A 24,139-nucleotide genomic window follows, 5' to 3' on the forward strand; every position below is an offset into this window, starting at 1 on the left:
TCTCAAGTTACCTAGTTTATCAACTTTTCATCATTAGCAGCATTTCGAGGAAATGAGACTGCATGAGCCATTCTGCCCCTGGCCTAGCTCCCATTCTCGGCGTCTGGGGTGAAGAATTTACGGACATGTCAGATTGCTCATACTCTATTCGTTACTTGAAGACTCGTCCGAGCGCCTGTATGGGAGAAGAAGGCAGACTTGCGCCATGCACCGGCAGTGAAAGTAAGTTTGGCATCCTCGACAGTCATCCTGCATTACGTCCACAACTGGGTCGTCAGCATCGATGTTGATTGTGTCTACTCGATTTAGTACCATCAGGATTTCCTCCCGATTATGATGTATACTTCTGTGGAATGCTATGCAGCGGCATTTGCAATCTTCATCAAAGTTGCGTGTTCTATCTGCTTCTCCTTGCCATCAGAAGCGATTGCTCGTGCAAGGAAAAGTCGCATGGATTCCCCACCTCACCTAAGTGAGAACTTGCCAACTCATCATTGCATCCGATGCCTGCCTGTCACAACACAGATGTTGGGCCAATATCGTCCGTCGAAATTCCAGGACTGACCTATTGCATTCGTCTAATTCTGCATGGCACATTATGACGACCACCACTATCAGACTGGCAGACCGGCGCCTCTCATCCCGTTTTGCTCTTCCACCCAGGGTTGGAGCTCGTGTGCCCCTCCTTTCCTCGCCTCCTTAGCTCCGATCGAGTTTGAGGCTGCTCTGAGTCTAAGGACAGTGAAAGCATTATCCCGAGAAAACGGTCGATATTGGAAGGGGAGTCCTGCCCGGGACACTAGCCGAACCGTCATGACTTACTCTCGCCATTGTGGCGTGGGATCAGAGTTCTTTCGCAGCTTAACGCCTCTTTACAGCGTTTGCAAGTCTCCTTCCGACTAGTGTCTTGCGGACAAAAACCTTCAGTCCGCTTCTGATACACTGTAGTAACGGCTATATAATCATTTTATCTCTCATTCTTCTAGGTTCGAGCTAGAATTGGGATACCTGCCGTCCTGCGTGGCATGCATCTTGTTACGAACGAAAGCGCATTAGTGGTTTTCTACAACGCCTTTCATTAAACGCGCTGATGCGATCCAATGTCTTGAACATGAGGACAGTAGTAAATGTCCTGCATTCTTCTTTTGCTGCGGGGTTTTATGGGATCCCCTTCGCACAACTGTGCATCAGCGCTGAAGCGAAAAAGGCGCCAGAAAAATCCGATTAAACATGGCCTCCGCTCAAATGGCTGGGCGTTCATTCTGCAACAGCGCAGCGATGGCAGATTGACACCACGATTTGCTCGGAGATTGTTATGCTGCGCGACATGCCAATCTTTGCCGCATGGATCGGCGGCGAATAACACCGTGGCGGATGGACCAGGAAGCTCCATTTTCCCAAGCTTAATCACTGGTCGAAAGCCATGCCAACGCATCAACGGTCCAATATGGCTCGCGACTCGGAATTGAGAGAAAACAAAGGAGAAAACACACACGAAAGATCCTTAGTGCAATCATGATTAAACCGACATTCGACCTTCCTAGTCCAGCCAATATGGTGGAACAAAGGGCATTCCTAAAATTTGTTAATTTCGCTTGGAAACCTCTGACCCCTTCTGCCTTTGGACATAGGACTTGACGTCTGCTTCTGGAGCCCCACCTGTTTATTTGAGCCGATTATACCTAGCCCGATGGTCGTCGTCCTTCTTTTCTTTTTCGATCGCTCATTATCATCATTGAAGCCGTCTACCATGTTGCTGTCTTCCTTCGGCGGCTAATTCCAATGTGCTCACGTTTTGTTGACCCTCTTTGTCCCCAGTGATCTATACTAAGCATCCTCGACGCCGATTGACTCGCTGCAGAGGACTTTTGATCCATCCCTGCTAGCAAATCGCATAATTTGTGTGAACAACGTGGGCATTGGGCAGCAACAAACATCTCTCCCAAGAGGCTTGTTGAATGCCTCTGGATTGATTGCTAGGTTGCCGCACAGGGTCAACATAGCCAGGGCAGCGAATACTAGACCGATACCGCTCCGTCCCATACATTTTATTGGCCGCTATCTGTATACGCGATGTACTATATTCTCTATCTTGCGAGTATGTCACCCCATCTGCTCTTATCGGCGCCCTGCCGATTGTTGTATACGCGAAACCTCTGTCCTTTGATTGGGCTTGGCACTGTTTGAATATCGCTTCCTTCAAGGACCTTGCAAGTTGCAATCGGTTTCACTGGAAGACCACATGAACCGCTTTATCTCGCATCATTCTGATTTGTCGTTGATCCCTGACTACCACAGCGGGTTTCTTTCCATCCTCTACACACTAGACTTGATCTTCCGTTTTGAGCAGACCAATAACCATGCGAAACAGGTCTTTGTCGACGCCGCCGCTGGCCAGAACCTCAATACGAGTCCTACGCAGGTACAGGCGGATACTCCTGCATTGTGCGCGTCAACAACCGCGAATACCAAACAGATTCCGTGTGCGAATCCGAGACACTCGCCCGTGAGAATGCGGCCATGCGGGCGTACTTGATCTGTCGGAACTTCTCCGTCAACGACGGCATGTATCCGGCGGGCCATGACCACGGGGGTATCGTACAGGGGATCCCGGTGGCTATTGGTACGGGCCGGAAGAGCCGCTACCTTGACGATGCTGATACCTCGACGAGTGGAGGGAGCAGGAGCGGTGGGAGTAGCCCAGAAAGCCATGAGGGGAGCCGGCTCAGTCTCTACCGACAGACTCTGGGCCCAGCCAGGACACTCGCCTTTAGCAGCCGGGCACGATAATGCCAGGCAATTCGACTGACGGAGGCTAACAGTGAGGGATTGGAAGATCAACCAACTCAAACAAGGAAAGGCAAAGGAAAAAAAAAATCAACCTTACGACGTTACGATTGATGACATGCCTTGAAATATCCTAATAGATTGAAGCGCCTTTTGCCAGAGTGACTTTCATGCAAACGATGATATGTAGTTTTTCCCTTTATAGATGATGATTCGGCTGGCTGACTGAGTTACTGGAATTTGTGTTGAGCATTGTCCTTTATTTCTTTTTTTTGCATGTGGTGGCCAGCAGTGCTTGAGGTGGATGTCTCTTTTCTATTATCGTTCAATCGAAGCAATATTGCAGTTTCTTAAGATGACTCCTGGTCTACCTGGCAATTAGAATCCTTGTACTGATGTTTCAAAGACGGTGGTAAACCTGAGGCATGAATCTAGAAGCTTGATATGTTTGCACTGTTTGCTTATCCGCTTAGGCATCATGACGTATCCATATACGTTCCAAGGCACCGCCTCAGCTCAATGACCTGTTTATCAGCAATTGATCTCTCCAACAACATATTAGAAGATGGAGAATCTGAGATAAAGTCCTCTTCTCAACAATGGTCATTCCTTTCTCCAATAATTGCATAGATCTCGCTGATTTTCTCGGTAAAGCTACAGAGTACTTTCACATGGTTCTCAGCTGAGACACTATTTAAGATGCGGGCGCTTGTTAGCCGCACACCCATTGCGGCTGCATTGCGGTCTGCAACGCTGGGAAGTCAGTGTGCTTCAATCCAATATAATAGTTTGAATATCCTTGACCGATTACCTCAGCCCTTGCCGTCGAGATCATTCCGAATCCGATACATAGGAGTGTCGACGTTGAGTCGCGTGACACAGACGGGTCGACGGAGTTTCCAATTGAGTGCCAGAAACAGAGATAAGCGAGAGCCACAAACGGCCGAGCCGGATCCCCTGGAGAGGCTTGAGGTCAAAAAGGTGCAGCAGCAGCATGAAGCCGGGAAGAACGAGTCGGGCCAAGATACAAAGTCTGGGGGGAAAGTTGCGAAGGCGATGACGAAGGGCGATACGATTGCAGGCAAGCTGTTGACGACACCGTCGAGGTTGTTTAAGCTTCTCATTCCATTGACGACCATCAACCGCAGAGGTATGTTATCTGTAGGTGCGGCGATCTGGCTGTAGCTGACAATTTCAAGACATTGAGCAGATCGCCATCCTGATCCACCCGCAGCAGCCCCTATCTCATCTAGAACGTTTAATCCAGTCCGAGGTACCCCAATCGAAGACGAGAACGGTCAGAAGAGACCACCTGCAGTGTCGTTCATCGCGCTCCAGCTTGAACAGGACGCCATCAGACCGAAACGGGGTATGTACGAAGGTACCGATGCTGAAATTCACAGAGTCGAAGGAGGAAAGGATGACGCGACAGTGGCAAAACGAGGGGAAGACTTCCAGGAGGTGGACGAAACATTCAGCTATCTGCGACGGCCAGGGCCCGGACAGGGCGACAAGGAGCAGCGCTTCATCCGGTGGTCGCAGTCCACCGAGATTGGAGACTTTATCCGGGATGCCGCGCGGGCCAAAGAGTTTATCGTGACGATTGAAGGTGCCCCGGCCGGGCTGGAACAGATTCACGTTGCCGTACCTTCTTTCGATGAGAGGACGTATTTTCTGCGGATGAGGCTACGGAAGATCTCTCGCAGAATCCAGGGTCTTGCAGAAATCAAGCATGAGTGTGACGCGCTGGCGCATCGGGGTGCTCAACGGGTGGCCCTTGGCGGGTTTGGCATTCTCGCCTTTTGGTGGTACATTGTGTACAAACTGACCTTTGAGACGGACCTGGGGTGGGATACGATGGAACCGGTGACCTATCTGGTCAGCTTGTCCACTTTGATGGGTGGCTACCTTTGGTTCCTGTATCACAACCGCGAGATTTCCTATCGTTCAGCGCTTGATTTTACAATCAATGCGCGGCAAAAGAAACTCTACCAGATGAAAGGGATTGACCTTCAGGTGTGGGAGTCACTCATTGATGAAGCCAATGCGATACGCAGGGAGATCAAAAACATCGCGGCTGAATACGACGTCGATTGGGACGAGCGAAAGGACGAGCAGGACGACCGCGTTACCGAGGCATTGAAGAAGGAGAGAAGACTCAAGAACGGATCTCAGAAAGAAGAGCGGCCAAAGGACGACAGAGACGATGATTGATTCATTAATTATGTGAAAAATGACAGCGATGAAAGGGTCGTCTATACAAAAGAAGGAAGTTGGAAAGCTCAAGCCAGCACTGTTGCCTCGTTAAACGTTAAAACACCCGCATCATCCATTCCTCACCGGGTCATAATACGTCTTCTTTGTCAGTCCACTGTCCGATTGTGCCGTCTGCTTATCCCTTTTTGGATCCTGGCCTGGGCGCTGTCAGCGATGCATCGATACTGTTTCTTGGACAACCTACCATGATCGTCACCCTTCCGCCGATTACGGTTATTACGAACATCTCTCGACCGAAACACGCTGTACAGCAACCAGCCGGCCACCCAGTTGGGACCGTACTCGCCCGTGGTGTTTCCGCGCTCGAACAGCGGCCGCGTCAGGGGCCCGGCGTTCCGCGAGATCTCCATGATACCCCATCGCTGTCTCTCCGGACGGATATGATGCCAGAAAAAGGGCGGTCGGGTGTTGGGGTCGTTTCTGACGCTGTCCAGCAGATCCGAGGTATCTTGGTTCATGCGGTTGTATACGACGATGGCTTCATCCTGTACATACTCAGCATACTGTACAATACATTCTTGCACCTGCACATAGACATATGGAGAACATACCCTCATAGCTCGATAGTACTGCTCATGCTGGGGATCATGCGAGTTCAGCCCCAGCGCCTGCATAAACTCCTCCTTTGACACACGGGGTCCAACGGCCGGCATCCCGAAGATTAGCTAGTGCAGTAGCAGGTATAGATAACAGCCTTTAGACGTGAAGCAAAAGCAGACACGAACTTATACCACGGGGAGAGCAGAATGAGGCAAGCATGAATTGGCTCCTGATGACTGAGGACCGGGGAACCATCGTAGTTTAAAAAAAGGAACGTAGCACACAGCGCCTGTCTGCCATCCCATCCATCCATCCATCCATCACTCCCAGCCTCGAAGTCTACATGACAGTCCGACTGCCTGCGACAATCGGCCGCGAGCTCGGACGGGCTGTGATTGGCAACGAGGACACGGAAATGAATTTCATTTGGTGCATGCAGATATCTGCACGGCCGTTGTCGATTGTCGATGAGCCGGCGATTGAGGTGTCCGGCGGTTGGCAGGGCTGTAGGTATCCGTCCGTTTTTTTCTCTGTGGACCTGGCTAGTGGGTGTGGTGCTTGACGATACTTTCTCTACAGTCTTGTCCATCTTCTGCTATTACTTGATATAAGCATGCTCCAGACGGAGTTCATGAATGCCACAACTATACCTGTACTAGATTGAAGATGAATATAGTATCCAACCACTCCGATTGACTTTAAACATCCGGACCAATCCAACTCCAGATACCAGACAAGCAGACCGTTTGATGAAGCGCACACGACCCCGGATCGGTTTGCTTGGCTGCACATATGCCGGTATACCGCACTGTGCTCGTACTGTACTCGTACTTTAGACATCTCCTGTCCTCATTTCCCTGGACTGCTACCGCACTTTCATTTCTCAGGGTCCATCTCAGAGGCGAGGAAGGCACTACACTCAACTGCAAATATCCCAACCTATGCTCCAATAACGTCAGAACAGAAACAAAATTCATTGCAGAGAGGATTTGGTTAAGGTGATTCGCAAATGTGCAGAATTGCCTGTCCCACGCCCATCCGCCTGCTGTGTAACCCTCGCCCCTAGACTAAGCTACCCGCGTTCTCAAGGTCCTTCCCTCCCTTTCCCCTTTGATACTCCGTTCTACATAGACGGCAAAAATCCAATGAATGCTTTGTACCGGAGGTAGACTGAGATAGGATGAGTTGGTGGAGTTGTAGTGGCGTGTCTCTGGCATTGTTGGTTCGGATCGGATGGTGGGTAGGTACTCCGTACATCTATCCGAGGGCAGTGCGGATGCGGATGTGTGTTTGTATGGCAGTTGGATTGTTTCCGAGACTACTAGAGAATAAAAGCCAACAGAAGACAAGGCGTCCAATCTTCATCTGGCTATGATGGAACCCTCTCGAAGCTGGCGTGGTTTGCTTGGTGCAGGGGCTGAACGTTGTGCAAGTCTGCGCTGGGCCTTTGCATACTCTGAATATAATTAAGAGGTGACGGGTGAGGCTACCGGACTGTGGTACGGGGCAGGACTGTGTTAGACAGCTGCTTGTGACTGTCTGGTGGCCGCACGCAGGATGACATGTTGCACATTACTCATATTCCTGAATTTTTCTGCTGCTATTCTATCTGTCTAGCAAACAGAAGTTAGATGTTGCATGCTGCCTGCCTACCGCGTAGTATAGGCATTGGCTTGGGCAAGGAGAAGCAATGTCTGATAAAACAGATGAAGTCTAATCTTGCATACCTATGAATGATGGTTCATACAAAACCCCATTTGCTAAGCGCTGAACATCATTTAAGTAATCCAAAGATTGATACTGAAAGGTAGTCGTGGAAATTATCTGTTGCTTTTGCTCTTCATTCTTCTTGAGACTGGGATTGTTCGTGGGTATGTGGACTGAAGTGAAGAGTGATTGTGTGTATATGTGCGTAGGATCTCAACCTGTCGTGTGGTATATTCAGAAGCACATCCTTCCCATGCTCGTTCCGCCGCTGCTCTCTATGTGCAAGCTCTTCCCCTTGGTCAATCACTACTTAGAGGAGGGCGAGGTGACCTCGGGAGACTTTGTCTCGCCGTAATAGCTGCGGAGGAACTGCGCTACTTCTTTATAGTCCTTCTTGACTTCAGCCAGGGTTTCCTGGATGTGCTTCAGCGATTTCTCCTCATCAGGTTCGTCGACAGTGCCGGTCTCATCTTTACCAGCACCGTAATGCTGGATCTTTTCGCAGTGATCTTTGACCTTCTTCAACCCCAGAGTCGCTGACGATCCTTTTAGGAAATGTCCAAGCGAAGAAAGCTCATCTAGGTTCTTGTCCTCTCTGTGATGTTGAATGTCAGTCCAACTGGAGGGTCAACATGGAGCAACGAGCACTTACAAAGCCTTGTCCATCTTGTCGAACGTGGCTTCGGCTTGATCGAAGAATCCATACACGATGCCCTTGCTGAAATCCATGTCTTCATCGTCGTCCATCTCCAAGATCTGGTCGAAAGTGTCCTTGTCGATGACATCGCTCATCTCTGAGAGCTTCTTGGGAGGAGCAGTCTCCTTGGGCTGGGACTGTCGAGATGTCAGTGTCCACTCAACAGCAGTTACGATGGTCAGTGGCAGCAACGTACAGATTCCTCAACGGCCTTGGTCTTGGTAGTGGTTGTAGGAGCCATGTTTATGAGTATGTATGTGATGCTTAGCGCTGTTTCTCCAGCAAGTGAGCGAAAGATGGATCAAGAAAGACTCGATAAGGTTGACGCTTTGCTGTACCTTTCTCCTCTTCGTGGCGTATGTGGCTCTTCAAAGCTGGAAAAGCAAACCGTGGCCAACGATCTTGGATACAGATTCGATCTACACGGTGCAAAACGGTTAGTTCAAGCGCCAAGTCAGTTGTTTCATGCGTCTCGAGTTCCAGGGCGAGATTACGGCAATTTCAAGCGACAGGCGCTCAGCGCTTGAGACTCGACCGCCACGGGTAGCCGCCCTACGCAGTGAGAAGGGTTACTGGATCGGAGGGCTATGACAGTCCAGACAGCCGGGAGGGAAGAGATATACAAACAACAGGGGAGGGTTGTCAGGAGGCTTAACATGATGGGGGCTGATGGACGAGGGGTAGGGAATCAGGGAGAATCACCTCCGGTACGTTTCCTTCCTGTTGGTTGCAGAGGCCACAGGATGTAGCGGGGTTCTTTCCAAGGTGGAACCAATCGAGCACAAAGGCTTCAGGGACAAAAGTAGCTTAACAGGCCGCCACGACAGGCGGTGGTCTCAGGGATCGGAGGTTGGTTTAAGGAGTCACAGGAGGAACATCCGGTATTAATGCGGATAGAAGAGGCTTGGGGGAGACCGACAGAAAGGGAGGGATGTATGGGGCGGAAGTATTAGATTAACAGGCATTTTGGGACATGACGAGGAGCAGCACAGCAGCAGGAGGGGACGAGGGATGACCCGAAACCGAACCACACAGACAACCTAGACGGAGCTTAAAGGGGAAGGGGTCCACATGGTTGAGAGGGATAGATCATAGTAGCTGACAAAGGAAACGAAAGAAAAGCAGTACAGCTGTCTGGACTGAGAAAACTGATTGATGATAGGACAGGGGAGGCGCAGAGGATGGGAGGACGAGGAAGAGGAGGGGTCGTAAGTATTGGGGAATCCCACCTTGTATTGCTATTATTATTGTTGTAGTAGTAGACGGTAGTAGATGATGGTGATGCTGTTGATGCTGATGACAGACAGTGATGGTCAAAGAGATCTGTCTGCAATCTAGAGAGTATATGATTTGCTACCAAACCACCCACTGAGGAGTCAGTCACCGTAGCAGAAGCCGAGAAAAAAGTATTGCAGATTAGAGATTCGACAGTGCGCAAAAGGAAAAAGAAACCCAAATAAGGATAAAGTGAGGAATCAGAGCGCAAGGAAAAGCAAGAGCGCAAACAGCCAAAGTGGAATGTGGCTGATTGTTTGACTGGACAAGGGGAAAGCGTGACTGTGTTTCTTTTACCTTCAACAAACTATCCGTGATATTTTTGATAATTCCTTTTTCTCCCTTTTCCCTTCCGTTTAATCCCTTCTGTTTGGCGCGCTCGGAGAGGTCAAGACTCAAAGAGGAGACTACAAGAGAGTTGTGTGGAGGGGTAAAAATGTGGGCGGGCTATTTTTTTTCTTTTTGGTGAGCGGCGGGGACAAGACGAGATAGACTGGGCCCTTGGGATCAGCGATAACTATGTTCGATTGACAGTTGCAGCCAGAGAGGCTCGTGTCTTGGTAATGAGCTATTGACAGGGACGATTTCAGAAAACTTACCGGAATGTCCGAAACATAGGAAGGAGGAACTTCTTTAGCTGTGAATACCCTCAAGACTCGAGCAGTTGCATTCTGGTAGAGGAATAATAAAAACGAAGCTATTTCGATAATAATAAAAATAATACCTACTGTCGGGAGGATAATCCAAAAAGGCTAATAAATGGGGTCAACCGACAGCGTCAAGAGACAAAAGGAATAGTCAATTCCTCTCATGCTCCGTATCCCTCCATCCATCGTCACGCATCATGGTTGAAGACGAGGACTCGAGAATCTACTTAGCTTCATCTGGCGTCATTTTATGACCTCGTGAGTATGCAATCTCCACCAGCAGTTGAATCCCTGGGTAGCCTCATCAATAGCCTTTTAAGAATCTAAAGATAAATTTTCATCCGAAGTCGTCTCTCAGATTTCAATTTCATCCCCACTTTCTCACTGGAGATGCACGTTGAAATCATCGCACTACAGACTGACGTAGGGTGTCAGCTAGTCAGCCTCTCATTGGCGCTAGGGTCGTGTTAGGTTCACTGGCAGGGGGAGGTTCGATCCACTGCGACATCATCGTCAAATTCCTCCCAAGTCCTCGTTCCCCCGACCCTGGCCAGGCTGTCATAGTATCTCAGACATCAACATGCTACTTTCTGACGATCCGTTAGTTCAGTGACGAGTGAGCCCTTTCCGAATGAGTTCGCATCCAACGGAATCCGTCTTTCTCGGCAGTCTGACATCACAACCGACACCATCTCAGGCCATGGGCTGTTCTGGGCCCTCAGGAACCGTCCCAGATATAGTGGACGTCTGGAAAGTACGTACCGGACAAGCAAACATCCAGAGTAAGAAGAAGCCCAAAGAACGACAAGGACTCGCCAATTCGCCCTGCAATTTCTTGGTGCTCACCCTACCTGTGTTCTTGCCAAAGGGAAGCCAGCGGGGTTTGACAGACTAAAACAGAAACGGATAACCCGTCCAAGTGGGATACCCAAGCGAGTGAAGCGACCAGTGTCGGTGCCATTTTACAGCCTTGGTGGGCTTCGCATCGACTCCAGACAAAGATGAGGCACTTGAGGCTCCTGATTGAGTTACCTAGCACTCTCGCACCATCTCTCTGCTTTCCTTCGCCAGTTTAGTCGAGAGGCATTATGTGGCTTTATATCTCCTCCCAAGTCGAGCGCGACAAGGAACCTGACATTTTCTCTCTCCATTGTGGCTTCAGCCATTTTCGACATTCGAGGGTGATGAACTTGACCGCTGTTGGTCAGTTCGAGCATGGCTGTGATTTCCAGCCAATCATATTTGGGAAAGCAGAAAAAAATGACATCACAGTGGATCTGATCCGAACTTTGGAGAAGACAAACGGCCAATTCGGGAACTTTGGCTCCCCTATGACGTCGGTTCTTACTGAAGCTCGGGCCCTCTCGGCTGGAAGTATGAAGAGGGGCCAAATGGCTTATCCTACAGCAACAGCATATATCTATTCACTATTATTATGAAGATATGAATGATAATGGAAATAGGGATGGGTTGACTATCAGAGACACTGGAAATCTCAAGTAAGTGGAGAATGGGTCAGCCGGGAGTGGAAGACGGATGACTCTTCCTACCTACTGCCTCGGGCATTTAGTATTATCTAGATACTCGGTGTACGGAGTAGGACATTCTACGACTATTGACGACAGTGTGGACACGCTGATCGGCGTGACTACCTTAGCATACTGCTGTTATGTGTCTCAACATCTCCACATCAACTGATCAACTGATCCGAATACCGTCTGACATATGCATAGAGCTCTGCCAACAATATTATTGATAGACAGCGAAATCATCGCGGATCTGATCCGAGAAGCAGAAACAGCATATCAGTAACTGTTATCATTTCGGCGTACACTCGGTACTCATACACCTCACCACTTACACTGCTTTGTTTATATGACATCAGACCGCATGGCCCGAAAACTTTGTCGGATGATAAAAGTCAAAAAAATTCTTCGTCTGTTCTCAGCGTCAACATGAAAGCGGTGTCCACACTGGTATCTTTTGATATGGTTCAACATATGAAGATATCTAGGCTTAAATGAGTAAATACCGACTGTTATGGCGCGCAGAGCTCAGACGGTCACTGGCTGCAACCTCTACGCTAATATCAGACTTTCCATTAAGCAATCCATGTCTCTGCTTAAGGGGACCTCATTATCTGCTGCCATTGTTCAGGAGCAACATGACATGCTTTGTGTCAAGATAGGTCGATGATGTTGAACATCATATATTGAAGAAATCGCACACAGTGTGCATCAATATGATGAGTTCTATCTAGGTTGCTACAGCCGAGGATCGATCTGATCAGAGTTGATTACATAATCACCAACTATCTTCCCATCAAATCAACAAAAATAACCACCTTCACAAGCTCCGGTGTCACGTCCACCAGCCAATTGACAAGTCAAATTATCATAATTCGTGAGTTTTAGCTCTGCTGAATATCTGCCCCTTTTGAATCTTACCAGTTTTACTTCCCCGGCGGCCCTAGTAAACATAGTAAACAGCACATCTACTGACACGCAAAAAGGAGTACGCGACAATGTCCCAGTCCACCACAAGAGCCTCATCGGCTCCCAAGGCCTCAGCCTCCGGCCTTACTCGCGTCTACCTCCTCGCCTACAATGTCGTCAGCTTCTGTCTCTGGGCCACCTGCGTCGTCCGCGGCGCAATGCTAGTCCTCTCGCTCGCGCCCACCGGCCACCTCCCCGCCATCTTCCACCACATCTACTTCCCGCTGCTCACAACGACCCAGACGCTCGCGGGCCTGGAGATCCTGCACAGTCTGCTGGGCATCGTGCGCGCCCCCGTCGTGACAACCGCCATGCAGGTCGCCAGCCGGCTCCTCCTGGTCTGGGGCGTGATGTATCTCTTCCACGACCGCGGGGACGGGCACGGCGGCATCGTCGGCGGAGACTTCCACGAGTCATTGCCGTATGGGCCTGGCGCCAAGGTGGGTGATTATGCGTTCCTGGGATGTCTGGGGCGTGGGGTGTCACCGAGTGTATTCGGTATGGGTTCTTTGCGTTGCAGGTTTGGGGCCGTGGTGTCCCGAGTTGGTGGACTTGGTTGAGGTATTTTTTCCCTGTCTCGTGTATATGAGCTTGCTGACGATGATAGGTATAATACCTTCTATGTGCTCTATCCGATTGGTATTAGCAGCGAGTGCATCATGGTTTGGCAGGCTCTCAAGCCCGCTGCAGAATGGAACCCTCTTTACTGGTGGTTCTTGGTGGTGGTGCTTGTCATCTATGTGCCCGGTATGTTGGTTTCCTTGGGCAATGCGCGAGCAGTCGCTAACTCTCTCCAGGCTCATACATTCTCTACACGCACATGATTGCACAGAGGCGCAAGGTTATGAAGAAGAAGGGAAGAGCCGAGTAAGTGTCAGACTTTACGGCTGCTGTAAGATCATGGATGTGACGGACTGTCATGATGTACATCTACCATTTTAATCAGTTATGGAACGCCATCTACTTGGCCATACTATATTCTTTATAGCTTAGAATTTCTATATTATCGTAACAAGGATCTATAGTTCTTTCATGATATCTCGTACAGCTTTGGCAGCAAATTTCTTGCGCTCACTCTCCGGTAACTCGGAACTCATATCTGTTCTATTAGCTTTCGAAAGTACTTTTCCCTGGAATAGACGTACCTCTGATAGCTTGCATCCGCATCATCAAAGCCTCCAAAGACTCGACCTTGAGTCCGTCGTCGTCTTCCTCATCCACATCCTGATCCTCTCCGCCATCACTCCCATGCTCAATCGCCATCCGCAACCCTAGCATCTCGCGTTCCAGCTCGTTGACTTCAAGATCGAATCCGTTCTCCCCACGATCCAGTCCGAGAAGATGCTCCTCGAGACCATCATCGCTAAACCCACCGGGATCCGCATCCTCAGATGGCTCGGCCCAGTCATGCGTCTCGAGGATCTCCCTGATGCGGCGCATTCCCTGGTATTCTGCCACAGCAATCAGTTCACACTCCATCAACAATATCCACAGAGGAAGGGGAAAAGAAGACAAACCCCCGTAGACATTCCGCTCCTCCCCGTCCTCCCCCTTCGGATCCCACTCGAGCACCTCCACCCCCACCATCCCCATCTCAAACAGCTGATCCTCCCACCACCCAACAGAAAACGGCTCATCGCTCGCCCCATCCAACTCCTCCAAATCGTCGTCCTCGCCGCGCACTCGCCCATCTTTATGTCCTTTCCCTCCTCCGACCAACACCAGCAGCACAGGGACATCCCCGACCTCCCCGCGCTCCTCCTCAATCACACCCTTGACCCGCCCAACCGCAGAAAGAAACTCCTTGAGGCTTTTCACGTCGTCTCGGGACTCGGGTGAACCTGTACCTGCATCTGTGGTGCCCGTACCCGCAGGCAAACTCGCGCTCGTGTCCTCTAGGTTCTTGATACAGATTACCAGCGCCCCGATCGCGTCGCGGACAACCCGTGCGTCTTCGCCTGAAAACTCGACTGCCCATTGCGCGGGTGAGGGTGCGCTTTTCCCTTCTCCCGCTGTATGTGTTTGCGTTTGTGATTCTGTTTGTGTGCGTTCATCCACCGCTGTCTGGAGAGGGATCTCGTCTACCCATATCGGGATGTCGGCGGTGTAGTACTTGTTTGTGAGGCGGAGGGGAGGGTGGGTGGTGTACCCTGCGAAGGAGGCCGGGGGGTCAGCGACTGGGGTTTCTGTTAGGCAGTGCAGGAGCGATGGGATGGTCGAGGTCGAGTGGGAGCTTGGGGAGAGGATGAGGAGACGGCGTGGGTTGCGGATTTGAGGTGCGCTCGCGGAGTTGGGGTGGGGTGCGGAGGTCATTTCGGTAGAGGGTTGGGTCGGTGTGCGCTGGATGGGACGGTTGTTGCTGAGACTTATGTCTATGTAGACTTGTTCAAGTGCTTGGTATTGCTTGCTCTGCTGCCATGTGGATTGGAGAATGTGGTTTGTTGCGGGGAACTTTTGGCGGAGAAGATTTCGGGGTGTTGGATTGATCTAGGGACACCAGGCATGTTTGGAGAGAAGTCAAATCATATTTGAGACCATTAGCCAGTATTGAGAAGCTCTATTTGTTGCAATGCCAGGTAATCGCCACGATCAGTCCAGTTCAAATGGTAATCAAGGCCATGCTGCACAGCGCTCCAACGAGTCCAACCCTCCCTCCAGCTGGACATACAATTGCACTTGTGTAAGAGAACCCAGAAATGGAAATGTGAAAATCTGTTATCGCAGGGTATCGCCCCGAAACCGGTCTTCAAGGAATCACATTTTTCAATCCCACATAAGTAAGGTACCATTAGGAACGACGAATGACGAAAACCACATGAAAGAAAACGCCAACGAAAAAAATCCACACGATCAACCCCTCCGTTGTCCCCGAGCCCTCTGCACCGTCGCCTTACCACGAGCAAGACCGACACCTCTACCGCGCTGGCCGCGCGAACGGAACATGGGTGCGTTTCTGCAAACGTCAGTACGTAAACACAATATGACGGTTGACCAGTAGGGCCGACGGTGTAAATACCTCAGCATATCCGGCACAATGAAGAACTTGACGTGGCTTCCGCGAATATAGACCTGGTCGAGGTGCGACACGCGACCATCACGAGCGGTGACTGTGATATCCTTGAGCTGAACGTTCATGTTATCCTCAGCTGGCAAAAGAGTCAGCATAATCTTGAAACCACCGGGCTGATCGTCGCGCGAGACGAACCCTCCAAGAGCTTTCCTCGATACACCACCCCCGAAGTAATCTCCAACGTTACGACGTGGCCCTGCGATTGCAAAATTTAGCTTGAGGCCATTATCCTTGGTAAGGCGTCAGAGTAAGCGAACCTGAGCTTCATTCAAGAGCTTGATGGGGATACCGATGGTGCTCGTCAATTTACCCATGTTGAAGGATTGGATCGATTCGAGCAAAGTCACGCGAAAAAATTGGACGGTCGGCGCGAGAATGAATTGAGCGGAAGGGACACAAAATTGGGACTTTTTATTTTTGATTCCAGGATTCGAGAGACCGTTCTGTAAGACAGCAAAATCCGAGTCCGTTGAAGAGAAAGAATGCGGCGCCGGATGGACTGAGTTGAGCGGGTTGAAGCTAGCGGAGGTCCAGTCAAGGCGGAGAGTTCCCTAGTTGTGCGGCTCTGCTGTTACTCTCTCCGTACCTCTCATAGATCTTCATCTTCAGCTTCACCTTCATCAAACAACATCACGTACATAACATGGGCTATCTTCATCGATACGTTCCTCAATCATGAACAGATAACTTGCAGCCACATTCGCTCTCTACTCTCACCGCTTTTGGCCAAAACATTCAATTGCCTCCAACTCGCTCATCCACCGTATAACATAACCAGCTTCAACTCTACCAAAAAAAAGGGAAAATGGCCAGCACACCAAACACCAACCTCCGCGGCTTCAACCACGCAGTACAAACCCTCCTCCGAAACCCCTCGCAGTTCCTCCCCCACCTCACAATCCCAACCTTCACCCACCTCCCCGAACAACTCGGCCCGCATCTCCACAGACAACCTCCCTGCGCCGCCAACCCATGCAAAAAACCAGCAGTAGCAACGAAATCACCCACCATCCGCGCCCTCGTCCTCGACAAAGACAACACCCTCTGCCCACCCAAGACAACCACCTTCCCTCCCCAGATTCTAGACAAGCTCTCCGCGCTGCGCACATCGCCCACCTCGCCCTTCAACCAGTCCACAGCACCAGACTCGATACTCATCGTCTCCAACCGTGCAGGGAGCCATCCGCGCTTCGACGCTGAGGTGCGAGAGATCGAGGAGCGGTTGTCATCCCTGCGGATACCTGTCTTCCGATTGCCTGAGGGCAGCGAGAAGAAGCCGTTTTGTGGGAAGGAGGTGGTGGACTGGTTTCGGGAGCGCGGGGTGGTGACGCGCGCGGATGAGATCGCGGTTGTCGGGGATCGGTTGGGGACGGATGTGTTGATGGCGGCCATGATGGGCTCTTGGAGCGTCTGGTGCCGTGATGGGGTCTACGAAGGCGTCGATCCGAACAAGGGGAGGCCGAATATGAATATCCTCGAGAGAATGGAGATTTGGATCGAGAAATATCTGAGGGAATCTCGAGGATTGAAGGCGCCGCTGCCAAGGGGATGGGAGAGCCAGTAGAGGAGCTCCCTCATCACTTGTACTATATTCATTTGATACCCGCTTATACCAGCTATATGTAGATAGACTCGAGAGGCGTCGTGCCTCCAAGTCAACAGACACTGTACACAACATGCATGCCATTCTTGGTTGTGATCCTAAGGTGGATTGACCTTAAAACACAGGCAGGATCTTGTCTGCCGCTTCCTGGCAACCAACCAGCCACCTGCCCAACATTTCTCAAGAAAAGGGTTCCAGCGGTTGGCGTGACAGCTGGCTAGGTATCGGCCAAGCTACCAAGCGCATACATGCGGAAATGATGAAAAATGATGAATCAAAGTCAAAGAAACAATTGTGAGTAGGAGACTCAAGCTCAAGAATCCCAAAAGAATCACACCATCACAAAGAAAAAAAGAAAATGCAAACAATTCCTGACCCGCCGACCCGGAGAAGACCAAAAACGATGAAGTAAAAATTCCCAGCAGATATCGCCCATTTTGCTCACTTCCTGGCATAACCACGTTAAATGACCCTGGCCATGGTCAAAAAAGAAATCAAGAAGTAAAAATGGACAGGGATAGTAGGGAAGAAAATCAACAGAAATTGTTGGAAAACATCAAGGACACGATGTGTCAAAAGGCGTCAGGACCAGCCGCAAGATAGAAGGGTATAAATACAGAAGAGAAAAATGAAGAGATGAAAAAGAAGGGGGAAAAGTATCGGTAGCAGATATCGAGAAATGTTACGATATAAGCATTTGTTCACCTGTACCGAGGGTCGAGAGACGCCAAGTTGCAGTTTGAGGAAGACAGCATTTCTGCCATCCTACCGGAATGTCATATTGACAGCCCATCAAATGTCCCAGGGGCATCGGGAAGATTGCCAACCCTGGTAAAACTCATAGAGGCCTGAGAAGAATAGACACCTCGTTGCTTGGGTTACTAGCAGGTGGGAGAGGACGACAGTCGAGTCATTTCAGTTAGGGTATGAAAGAACGACCTGGGGTAGGGTGCTCATGATCCCGGAGCTAATGAGTTGAGATCAACACCCTCCATGCTTTGATAGTCGGTTGCAAGGACTGGCGAAGTTTGGCCAGACAAGGTCTGCATGGGCAGGTCGAATGTGTTACCGTCAAGTCCCATGGTGGTGGGGACAGAATAATCCATGCCCTGCTTGACGAATATCTCATTCATACCCATCCCATCGTCTCCAAAATTGGTCTGCTGCTCGGTTCCCAGGGTGTACATATCCTGCGGGGTATGCGCCATGTTCGACAAGGGAGGCGAATGTTCAGCGATCATAGGATCGGCATGGCTGACATTCGAGTAGGAAGGAGCTGCATGTCCCATGCTGGACGAATCCACCGAAGGCGCCACAAAAGGCAGGCTGAATGAAGGGCCCATGTGCGTAGCGACTGGGGTGGACTCACCGGTCGCACTGGTAGCGAAGATGGACGGGCTCGCAAAGTCGGAAGGAGAGCCGGTCGTCGTAGCAGACATAGGATGACCCGAGGATCGAACCCATACGAAGGGGAGGTGTCAATGCGCAGGTTCAGGGCTAGCGGTTGAGCCGATTGCGGGACAGGCGCAAAGATACCCGAGTCCCCGTTATGATATGGGGCCGGAGTCTGGGACATGTTGTAAGACGGGAAGTGAGACATTTGCATGGCAGAGAAGTCAACAGCAACCGGAACGGAACGACTCCTTTGCCGCTTGTGCCCGCGAGCGACTGGAATGTTCAGGGTCGACTGGTCCTGATACATGTTCATGAATGCCGGCGCGAATTGGTTTGGTTGAGAGGCAGGGCGCTGGATGAAATGAGGCGACATTGGCGGTGCCATCGCAAGGTTGCTGTACGCCAGACGGTTTTGGAAGGACTCCAGCGACACCAACTTGGCCAATTGGACACTAAGGACCTTGGGATGACCTCCCAAATGGTGCACCAGGAGCTGGCTCGCTTGCTGATCCTCCGTAAAATCGCCGCATTGATAGAATCCACCCGAGTTAGACGAATCCATGTAGAACAACGGAGGACGATTGAGTTCCACGAGGAGGCCAGCCGGCCTGGTGGGAGCCCCGTTGGACTGGGCGTTGGCATCACCCGATTCGAGCGTGATGTTCTTGATGTAGGAAAAGGGGTACTCGATTTTGTATCCGGCAGAATCGTTGTTGATGTAATATGTCATGCAGGCTTTTTCGGGGGAGTAGAAGACAACCAGGTCCATTGCGTTTTGCCCGATGCGCCGCCAGCTTCCGATGGTCAGGGAACGGCAGGTGAAGTGATGGATGACTTGGCCACATCAGCAATCGCCACAAATCGAGATGATTTAGTTGAACTCACCGACTTTCCCTGAGGGTGCGGACTCGTTCGGGTAAGCACCATTGGCTCCATACGCACCTGTGCGCCCGAATGGGTCTCTCGCACCCGCTTTGCTAGGATCGAATTGCATCGCCAGATACTGTCTCATCGATTCGGGAATTGAATCACAGCCTTCACCGGTTTCTATACTCTTTTTCGCGAGCATCTTAATCTTGGCTCGTCTGTAGTCGCGGTTAGTACGTAGAATCAGAAAAGGCCGGATCCATCTTCCACCAACCTGTTCTGGAACCAAATCTGAACCGAACGCTCGGTCATGTTGATCTCCTGAGCGATGCGCTCTCGCGTGGCTGCCGTGGGAGTAGGGTTCTTGTTGAACTCATGTTCCAGAGTGACTAGCTGATCCTGGGTTGCCCGTTGTCGCTTATTGTTCTTCTGCTGTTGGGTCAGAGTGCTCTTCCGGGGCGGCCGGCGCGATGCCGATGTTGAAGGAGCCGTGGTAACACTGGAGTTGGAGGGAGAAGGGGTCGAAGCGGCCGAAGATGACGAAGTCGTGTTCGCTGCGGTCGAGGATGTCGACATAGTCGATGGGTCAGACGTGTCTGTCGAAGACATTGTTTGCAGAGTATAACTCGAAGTATATAGATTGGAGAGAAATGAGATATAACCAATTTGTCCAATTGCTTCAAGGGAAGGGTAGGGAGAAATATGACGATCCGGCCGACACGGTAGAAAAAAAAATGGAGAGGCAAAGATGTTTTCTTTCGAGTCTCTCAAAGCAGCGTCAAGCGCGAGAGGATTCAAGGTGATTCAAGAAAAGGCAACGGTATGGGAGTAATCGGGAATCAAGGCCGAATTGTTTCCAAGACCAGAAGCCTAGATGGATGGTACGGTCGATCGCGTCGCAGAAGCGTCAAGCTGGACGGCGAGAAATGGGGGCTGTCAAAAAAGGAGAGCTGGACTAGCAGCTTATATTGATCAAAGGAATCCTGAAATCTTCGCGACAGGGCGGATATCTTCGATGGAATTGTCAGCACGATAAAGGAGCGTAGGGAGATGACAATCCGAGGATGTGGACGAAGAGAGCGGATTCCAAGGCCGTCGTAAAGGAGTGTAACGAACGACCAGGAAAGTCAATAAAAGAGGTTGGAAGTGAAAAGAGTGGACTCAACAGAGTGAAAGAATGGAAGAAACAAAAGAGTGAAGAGTAAAGAAAAGAGAGAGGGGAGGGAAAGGAAAAAGGAAGGCTGACAGATGACTGGGGAAGGAAGAAGGAGAGAGGAGAGGAAGAAGAACGAGTGAGAGACGAGGGAAACAAACGGGTGGAGTGAGTGAGACTGAGAGAGCCCCAGAGGAAGAGAGAGTCTAGACAAAGGACAAAGTTTGTGTGCCTGAGGTTGACCGACCGCAGTCAGGAGATGTGAATTGCCTAAAGGGGCCTAGTGGGGATGGCTGGCACGCCTGTTCCTGACTTTTATTACAGATACAGACCAGGTACGGAGTTGCTGAACGGTTAAGTGTAAGTGGAGGTTCTTTTGTTCTCTCCATGCAGGTACATCCAGAGTGTGACGGTAACCGTCATGTATTTTCTTTTCCTCCTTCCTTTTTCTACTTTCTAGACGCCGGGAGTCCGAGGCTCAGTTCATACCGAAGGATTCCCATCATCCCATTCGTACCTCAGTATTGACGGCTGGCAGATCGCAGGCTGGATTCCGATCGTCTGCTGTTACTGATGTTTAATGTCCACAGGGATATCCCTTTCCTACCAGCGATCTGATGTATCGGCTATTATTATGATCTCGTTCCGATTCTTCGATTCATGACCCGTTGCTGCATATGTTAGGCCTGGAGCTCTGGCCTTTCCCGTACCGTACCACAGGAAGAAAAGGATAAATGTCGGGATGGCGGTCGCTTCGAGTAGGGGGGGTTGCAACAAATAACCAGTCACCATCTTGAATGTGTTTTGGCCCCTGCATCGGGAACTGCATCTGCTGCCCAATGCTTTTTATGACGCATAAGTAGAGGGGTGGCTCCGTATCTATCGCCCTAGTACGAAGGTAGTCTCTACTAGTCCTACTATGCCAGCTACGTCCGAAGTTCTGATAATAGTACACCGTATCGATAGTAACTCCGACTAGAGAAACTAGCCTGCATTCACATACGAATGGTAGACAGTGACTATTCTTGGACTCCGTCTTGTTGTTATCAGTATCACAACTCTGGAGGTCGATAATCCAAGGAGTACGATGAAATACGTTCAAGTCAAATCCAGCGCCCAACGTGGTGCATTGTAGTCTGTACCACACCGGGTCGGGCCAATTCCTTCATCTGGTGCGTAGAAGCACGACATCGTCGGAAACAGGGGACACTCGGAGTTCGCGGTATCCTCGTCAATAATTATGTACACGTAGCACCGATTACTCCGTACTCTAGTCCGTATAGAGGTACTGGGTGCAGAAAAGGGAAAGAAAACGAAATAAGAAAAAAAAAAAAAAAAAGAAGTCAGATCCCGACGACGACAGAACTATTCCACAAGAATTCGATCAGTGGAGCACCCACTCGAGTATTGCCGTCCTCCAAGACACCAACAGTGCTAAGCAAGGTCCTAATTCTAAACATTAAGATCGGAAGACTGCTGCCGTTCTGGTTGTTACAGTTTGCCAGTTTCCAATGCAACCAATAGCCCACATACGAAGTATCTGGTTTCAGGTTTGTCTTGCCACTGGACAAAGTTCCAGGACAAAAAAATCCTGTCTTTGAACCCAACCTTGTTTCTCAATTACTATTGATAGTACCCCGAACCTAAAGATGACAGGATTTGGAGTCAGGCATACAATTCGCGGACCAGAAACTTAGTAAGTCCGTCCTTGCCGGGAAGGGACTACATTCTTGAAACCAATTCACACGTTTCCGATAATTCGATCCAGGTACCCGCCCTCCCTGACCCAGCCAGCACGCAGCCACAATGCTCATTGGTCATAATTTTAGTGACAGCGCCAAATAGTAAGGTACCAAACTTTTTCTATTGGGTGTTCTGCGGTGGGGTTGCAGCCTATCCGGTGATGTCTCGTGGTTACGGTGGTTCACTGTCGCTTAGCTGACGCCGTCCATAGGGATAGCTTGAGGTACACAAAGCTGGTACACCTGAAACTATTCCGTGCAGCGTCTCAGGATCCTACAACTGATGCGAGCAGCAAGGAGACGAGAAACATCAAGTGACAGACTCAAACATCTTCTTCAGTGAGGTAGTACGTAAGGTACCAGACTCGCACCACCTCATGGTCCCTCTATCGATGATCCGTGCGCCCTCTGTCCGATAGCTGACATTCTGATTGGCCCAACCCATCCCTAGTGCATCACAGTATGTCGACCCCAGCCGCTAGACCACCCTGGGACAGGGACCAACCACAGCATCCCATCCTACCGCCACAGTGAAATCAAGGAACCAGAACCACCCTGAACAGGCAGTTGAAGCCTGCTCAGATGTAAAGACAGTGAGGTTTATTCGAGTGTGAGCTCAAAAAGGTGGGTCGATTGATTGTGTCGATACTCAATCCGAGCTTATGTGCAGAGCAACAGAGCAACAGCAAGTTTCGCATCTCTTGCCTTAGTCATGTCATGCATCCGCAGCCTAAGAAGCATCATTGAACAATGAACTTCCGGTTCTCAAGCTTACCCCCAAGGCGAAATTAGAGCCTGGGTCAGGGATACTCTTTCTCGAGAACCGTGCCGTTATTGAAAACAGTTCTGTTCTCTAGAATCTCGACTCGTCCAAGATGCAAGCTAGGCGGTGGGTTCTCGAGGACAGTTCCATTGGCAGAGATGATGTCGTCCAAGGCTTCCTCATGCCCGTCAACCTGTTTAAGTTGGCTATGCGGGCCGACGATGGGGTAGTAGAAACGGTGATCGGCGCTTGCTGATGCCACAATTCTCACTGATCAGTATAAACTGAGGACAATGCTCAAGGTGTAAGCCAGTTGAACTGGTCCGTGTACAAGGCCGGGCTTGTCGGCAGATGCGCGATACCATGGATACCATAATATTGTGCTGTCAACATGCAGCGGACACAAGCTCACTGACTCATGAAGAACTGATTTCTCTCATACCGGCATCCCACTCCGACGACGAAGTTGCAGGCAGAGATCGTGTCTCCTTTCTCTGACCAGTAGTCCCAGAAGGCCATACATGGTGTACTGTACATCGTCGTCCATGCGCTCAAGACTATGGCCCAAATTTCCATCGATGAAGAAGGTGATACAACCCTTGTCATTATTCTGTCCGTGAAGGATGCCTTTCGCTTCTCGAAGTTCGCATCGACCAGCTCGGAGAAGTCACATGCTCCCGCTTGAGCTAATCGTAGATGTCAAGGCTGTGATTGTCGAGGCAGCACAAGGATAACCGTAAGTCTTTTACAGCGAGATATGCCTTCAAATAATATGCAAGCGATATGGCAGCGTAAGCTGTTGTTATATTGCCAAGATGAGGTACGTGCTGTTCAGTACATAGCACCATCGCTAAATAACCACGAAGTGAAACTTGACCAGTTACCTCTGTCGATGAATCGTGGGTCTTCAACCCCAGATGACTCGGGCCATCTATCTTAAATTAACCTCCATACATAAGTCATAACATGGTCTGATATTCTGATTAGCCTTGTAGACGACATGGATCTTAAAGAAAGTAATCCCCTCCCATCACCCACCCCCAGGCCCTAAGTTATTCCATGTGCGTATTCATGTATATCAGATTCCTAGCCGTAGCCCTAGCCTCTATGGCGAGCGCCAG

General features: G+C 50.3%; 9 protein-coding genes across 9 annotated transcripts; 3 read left to right on the plus strand and 6 right to left on the minus strand.

Moving 5' to 3' along the window:
- Positions 1-2,117: 2,117 nt before the first annotated feature.
- On the minus strand, positions 2,118-3,153 carry P174DRAFT_209245 (uncharacterized protein). The gene has a single exon (XM_024821340.1). It carries the CDS (start codon positions 2,710-2,712, stop codon positions 2,317-2,319), a length of 396 nt encoding a protein of 131 aa, XP_024681338.1. The 5' UTR covers positions 2,713-3,153; the 3' UTR covers positions 2,118-2,316.
- A 265-nt stretch (positions 3,154-3,418) lies between these two features.
- On the plus strand, positions 3,419-5,001 carry P174DRAFT_513277 (uncharacterized protein; the record flags this gene model as incomplete). The annotated part of the gene is made up of 3 exons (XM_024831965.1): positions 3,419-3,937; positions 3,987-4,060; positions 4,081-5,001. The coding sequence occupies exons 1-3, from the start codon at positions 3,487-3,489 to the stop codon at positions 4,999-5,001; spliced, it is 1,446 nt and encodes a 481-aa protein (XP_024681339.1). The 5' UTR covers positions 3,419-3,486.
- Positions 5,002-5,056: 55 nt separating this feature from the next.
- P174DRAFT_210982 (uncharacterized protein) lies at positions 5,057-6,048 on the minus strand. Its single transcript, XM_024821344.1, has 3 exons — positions 5,616-6,048; positions 5,249-5,549; positions 5,057-5,201 (listed from the first exon to the last, which is right to left on the minus strand). Exons 1-3 carry the CDS (start codon positions 5,715-5,717, stop codon positions 5,113-5,115), a joined length of 492 nt encoding a protein of 163 aa, XP_024681340.1. The 5' UTR covers positions 5,718-6,048; the 3' UTR covers positions 5,057-5,112.
- Positions 6,049-7,617: 1,569 nt separating this feature from the next.
- P174DRAFT_373526 (Hpt domain-containing protein) lies at positions 7,618-8,249 on the minus strand (the record flags this gene model as incomplete). Its single annotated transcript, XM_024822509.1, has 3 exons — positions 7,618-7,906; positions 7,964-8,145; positions 8,205-8,249. The coding sequence occupies 3 exons, from the start codon at positions 8,247-8,249 to the stop codon at positions 7,618-7,620; spliced, it is 516 nt and encodes a 171-aa protein (XP_024681341.1).
- A 4,205-nt stretch (positions 8,250-12,454) lies between these two features.
- On the plus strand, positions 12,455-13,296 carry P174DRAFT_461270 (protein tyrosine phosphatase-like domain-containing protein; the record flags this gene model as incomplete). Its single annotated transcript, XM_024829979.1, has 4 exons — positions 12,455-12,904; positions 12,946-12,986; positions 13,033-13,172; positions 13,223-13,296. 4 exons carry the CDS (start codon positions 12,455-12,457, stop codon positions 13,294-13,296), a joined length of 705 nt encoding a protein of 234 aa, XP_024681342.1.
- Positions 13,297-13,437: 141 nt separating this feature from the next.
- Positions 13,438-14,901, minus strand: P174DRAFT_513280 (adaptin-binding domain-containing protein). Its single transcript, XM_024831966.1, has 3 exons — positions 13,943-14,901; positions 13,571-13,876; positions 13,438-13,524 (listed from the first exon to the last, which is right to left on the minus strand). The coding sequence occupies exons 1-3, from the start codon at positions 14,736-14,738 to the stop codon at positions 13,445-13,447; spliced, it is 1,182 nt and encodes a 393-aa protein (XP_024681343.1). The 5' UTR covers positions 14,739-14,901; the 3' UTR covers positions 13,438-13,444.
- Positions 14,902-14,935: 34 nt separating this feature from the next.
- Positions 14,936-15,932, minus strand: P174DRAFT_391254 (putative small nuclear ribonucleoprotein SmD3). The gene is made up of 4 exons (XM_024823510.1): positions 15,753-15,932; positions 15,631-15,691; positions 15,442-15,571; positions 14,936-15,378 (listed from the first exon to the last, which is right to left on the minus strand). The coding sequence occupies exons 1-4, from the start codon at positions 15,807-15,809 to the stop codon at positions 15,276-15,278; spliced, it is 351 nt and encodes a 116-aa protein (XP_024681344.1). The 5' UTR covers positions 15,810-15,932; the 3' UTR covers positions 14,936-15,275.
- Positions 15,933-16,300: 368 nt separating this feature from the next.
- P174DRAFT_452045 (phosphatidylglycerophosphatase) lies at positions 16,301-17,059 on the plus strand (the record flags this gene model as incomplete). The annotated part of the gene is made up of 1 exon (XM_024829047.1): positions 16,301-17,059. The coding sequence occupies one exon, from the start codon at positions 16,301-16,303 to the stop codon at positions 17,057-17,059; it is 759 nt and encodes a 252-aa protein (XP_024681345.1).
- Positions 17,060-18,051: 992 nt separating this feature from the next.
- Positions 18,052-19,969, minus strand: P174DRAFT_461274 (homeobox domain-containing protein; the record flags this gene model as incomplete). The annotated part of the gene is made up of 4 exons (XM_024829980.1): positions 18,052-18,496; positions 18,559-19,327; positions 19,379-19,578; positions 19,635-19,969. 4 exons carry the CDS (start codon positions 19,967-19,969, stop codon positions 18,052-18,054), a joined length of 1,749 nt encoding a protein of 582 aa, XP_024681346.1.
- Between the last annotated feature and the right edge of the window lie 4,170 nt (positions 19,970-24,139).

This window comes from Aspergillus novofumigatus (genome assembly GCF_002847465.1).
Source record: "Aspergillus novofumigatus IBT 16806 chromosome Unknown P174scaffold_5, whole genome shotgun sequence".
Taxonomy (NCBI): Eukaryota; Fungi; Ascomycota; class Eurotiomycetes; order Eurotiales; family Aspergillaceae; genus Aspergillus; species Aspergillus novofumigatus.

Bases quoted from the DNA above. Each gene is read 5' to 3' on its own strand.
- P174DRAFT_210982 (XM_024821344.1), bottom strand. From the start codon at position 5,717: ATGCCGGCCGTTGGACCCCGTGTGTCAAAGGAGGAGTTTATGCAGGCG. The intron at 5,550-5,615 runs GTATGTTCTCCA...GAGTATGTACAG, and splicing joins AGTACTATCGAGCTATGAGG to GATGAAGCCATCGTCGTATA. The intron at 5,202-5,248 runs GTAGGTTGTCCA...GACAGCGCCCAG, and splicing joins GCGGAAGGGTGACGATCATG to GCCAGGATCCAAAAAGGGAT.
- P174DRAFT_209245 (XM_024821340.1), bottom strand. From the start codon at position 2,712: ATGGCTTTCTGGGCTACTCCCACCGCTCCTGCTCCCTCCACTCGTCGA.
- P174DRAFT_513280 (XM_024831966.1), bottom strand. From the start codon at position 14,738: ATGACCTCCGCACCCCACCCCAACTCCGCGAGCGCACCTCAAATCCGC. The intron at 13,877-13,942 runs GTTTGTCTTCTT...TTGCTGTGGCAG, and splicing joins GGAGCGGAATGTCTACGGGG to AATACCAGGGAATGCGCCGC. The intron at 13,525-13,570 runs GTACGTCTATTC...CTAATAGAACAG, and splicing joins GCGGATGCAAGCTATCAGAG to ATATGAGTTCCGAGTTACCG.
- P174DRAFT_391254 (XM_024823510.1), bottom strand. From the start codon at position 15,809: ATGGGTAAATTGACGAGCACCATCGGTATCCCCATCAAGCTCTTGAAT. The intron at 15,692-15,752 runs GTTCGCTTACTC...TTGCAATCGCAG, and splicing joins AGCTCTTGAATGAAGCTCAG to GGCCACGTCGTAACGTTGGA. The intron at 15,379-15,441 runs GTATTTACACCG...TGACGTTTGCAG, and splicing joins ATTGTGCCGGATATGCTGAG to AAACGCACCCATGTTCCGTT.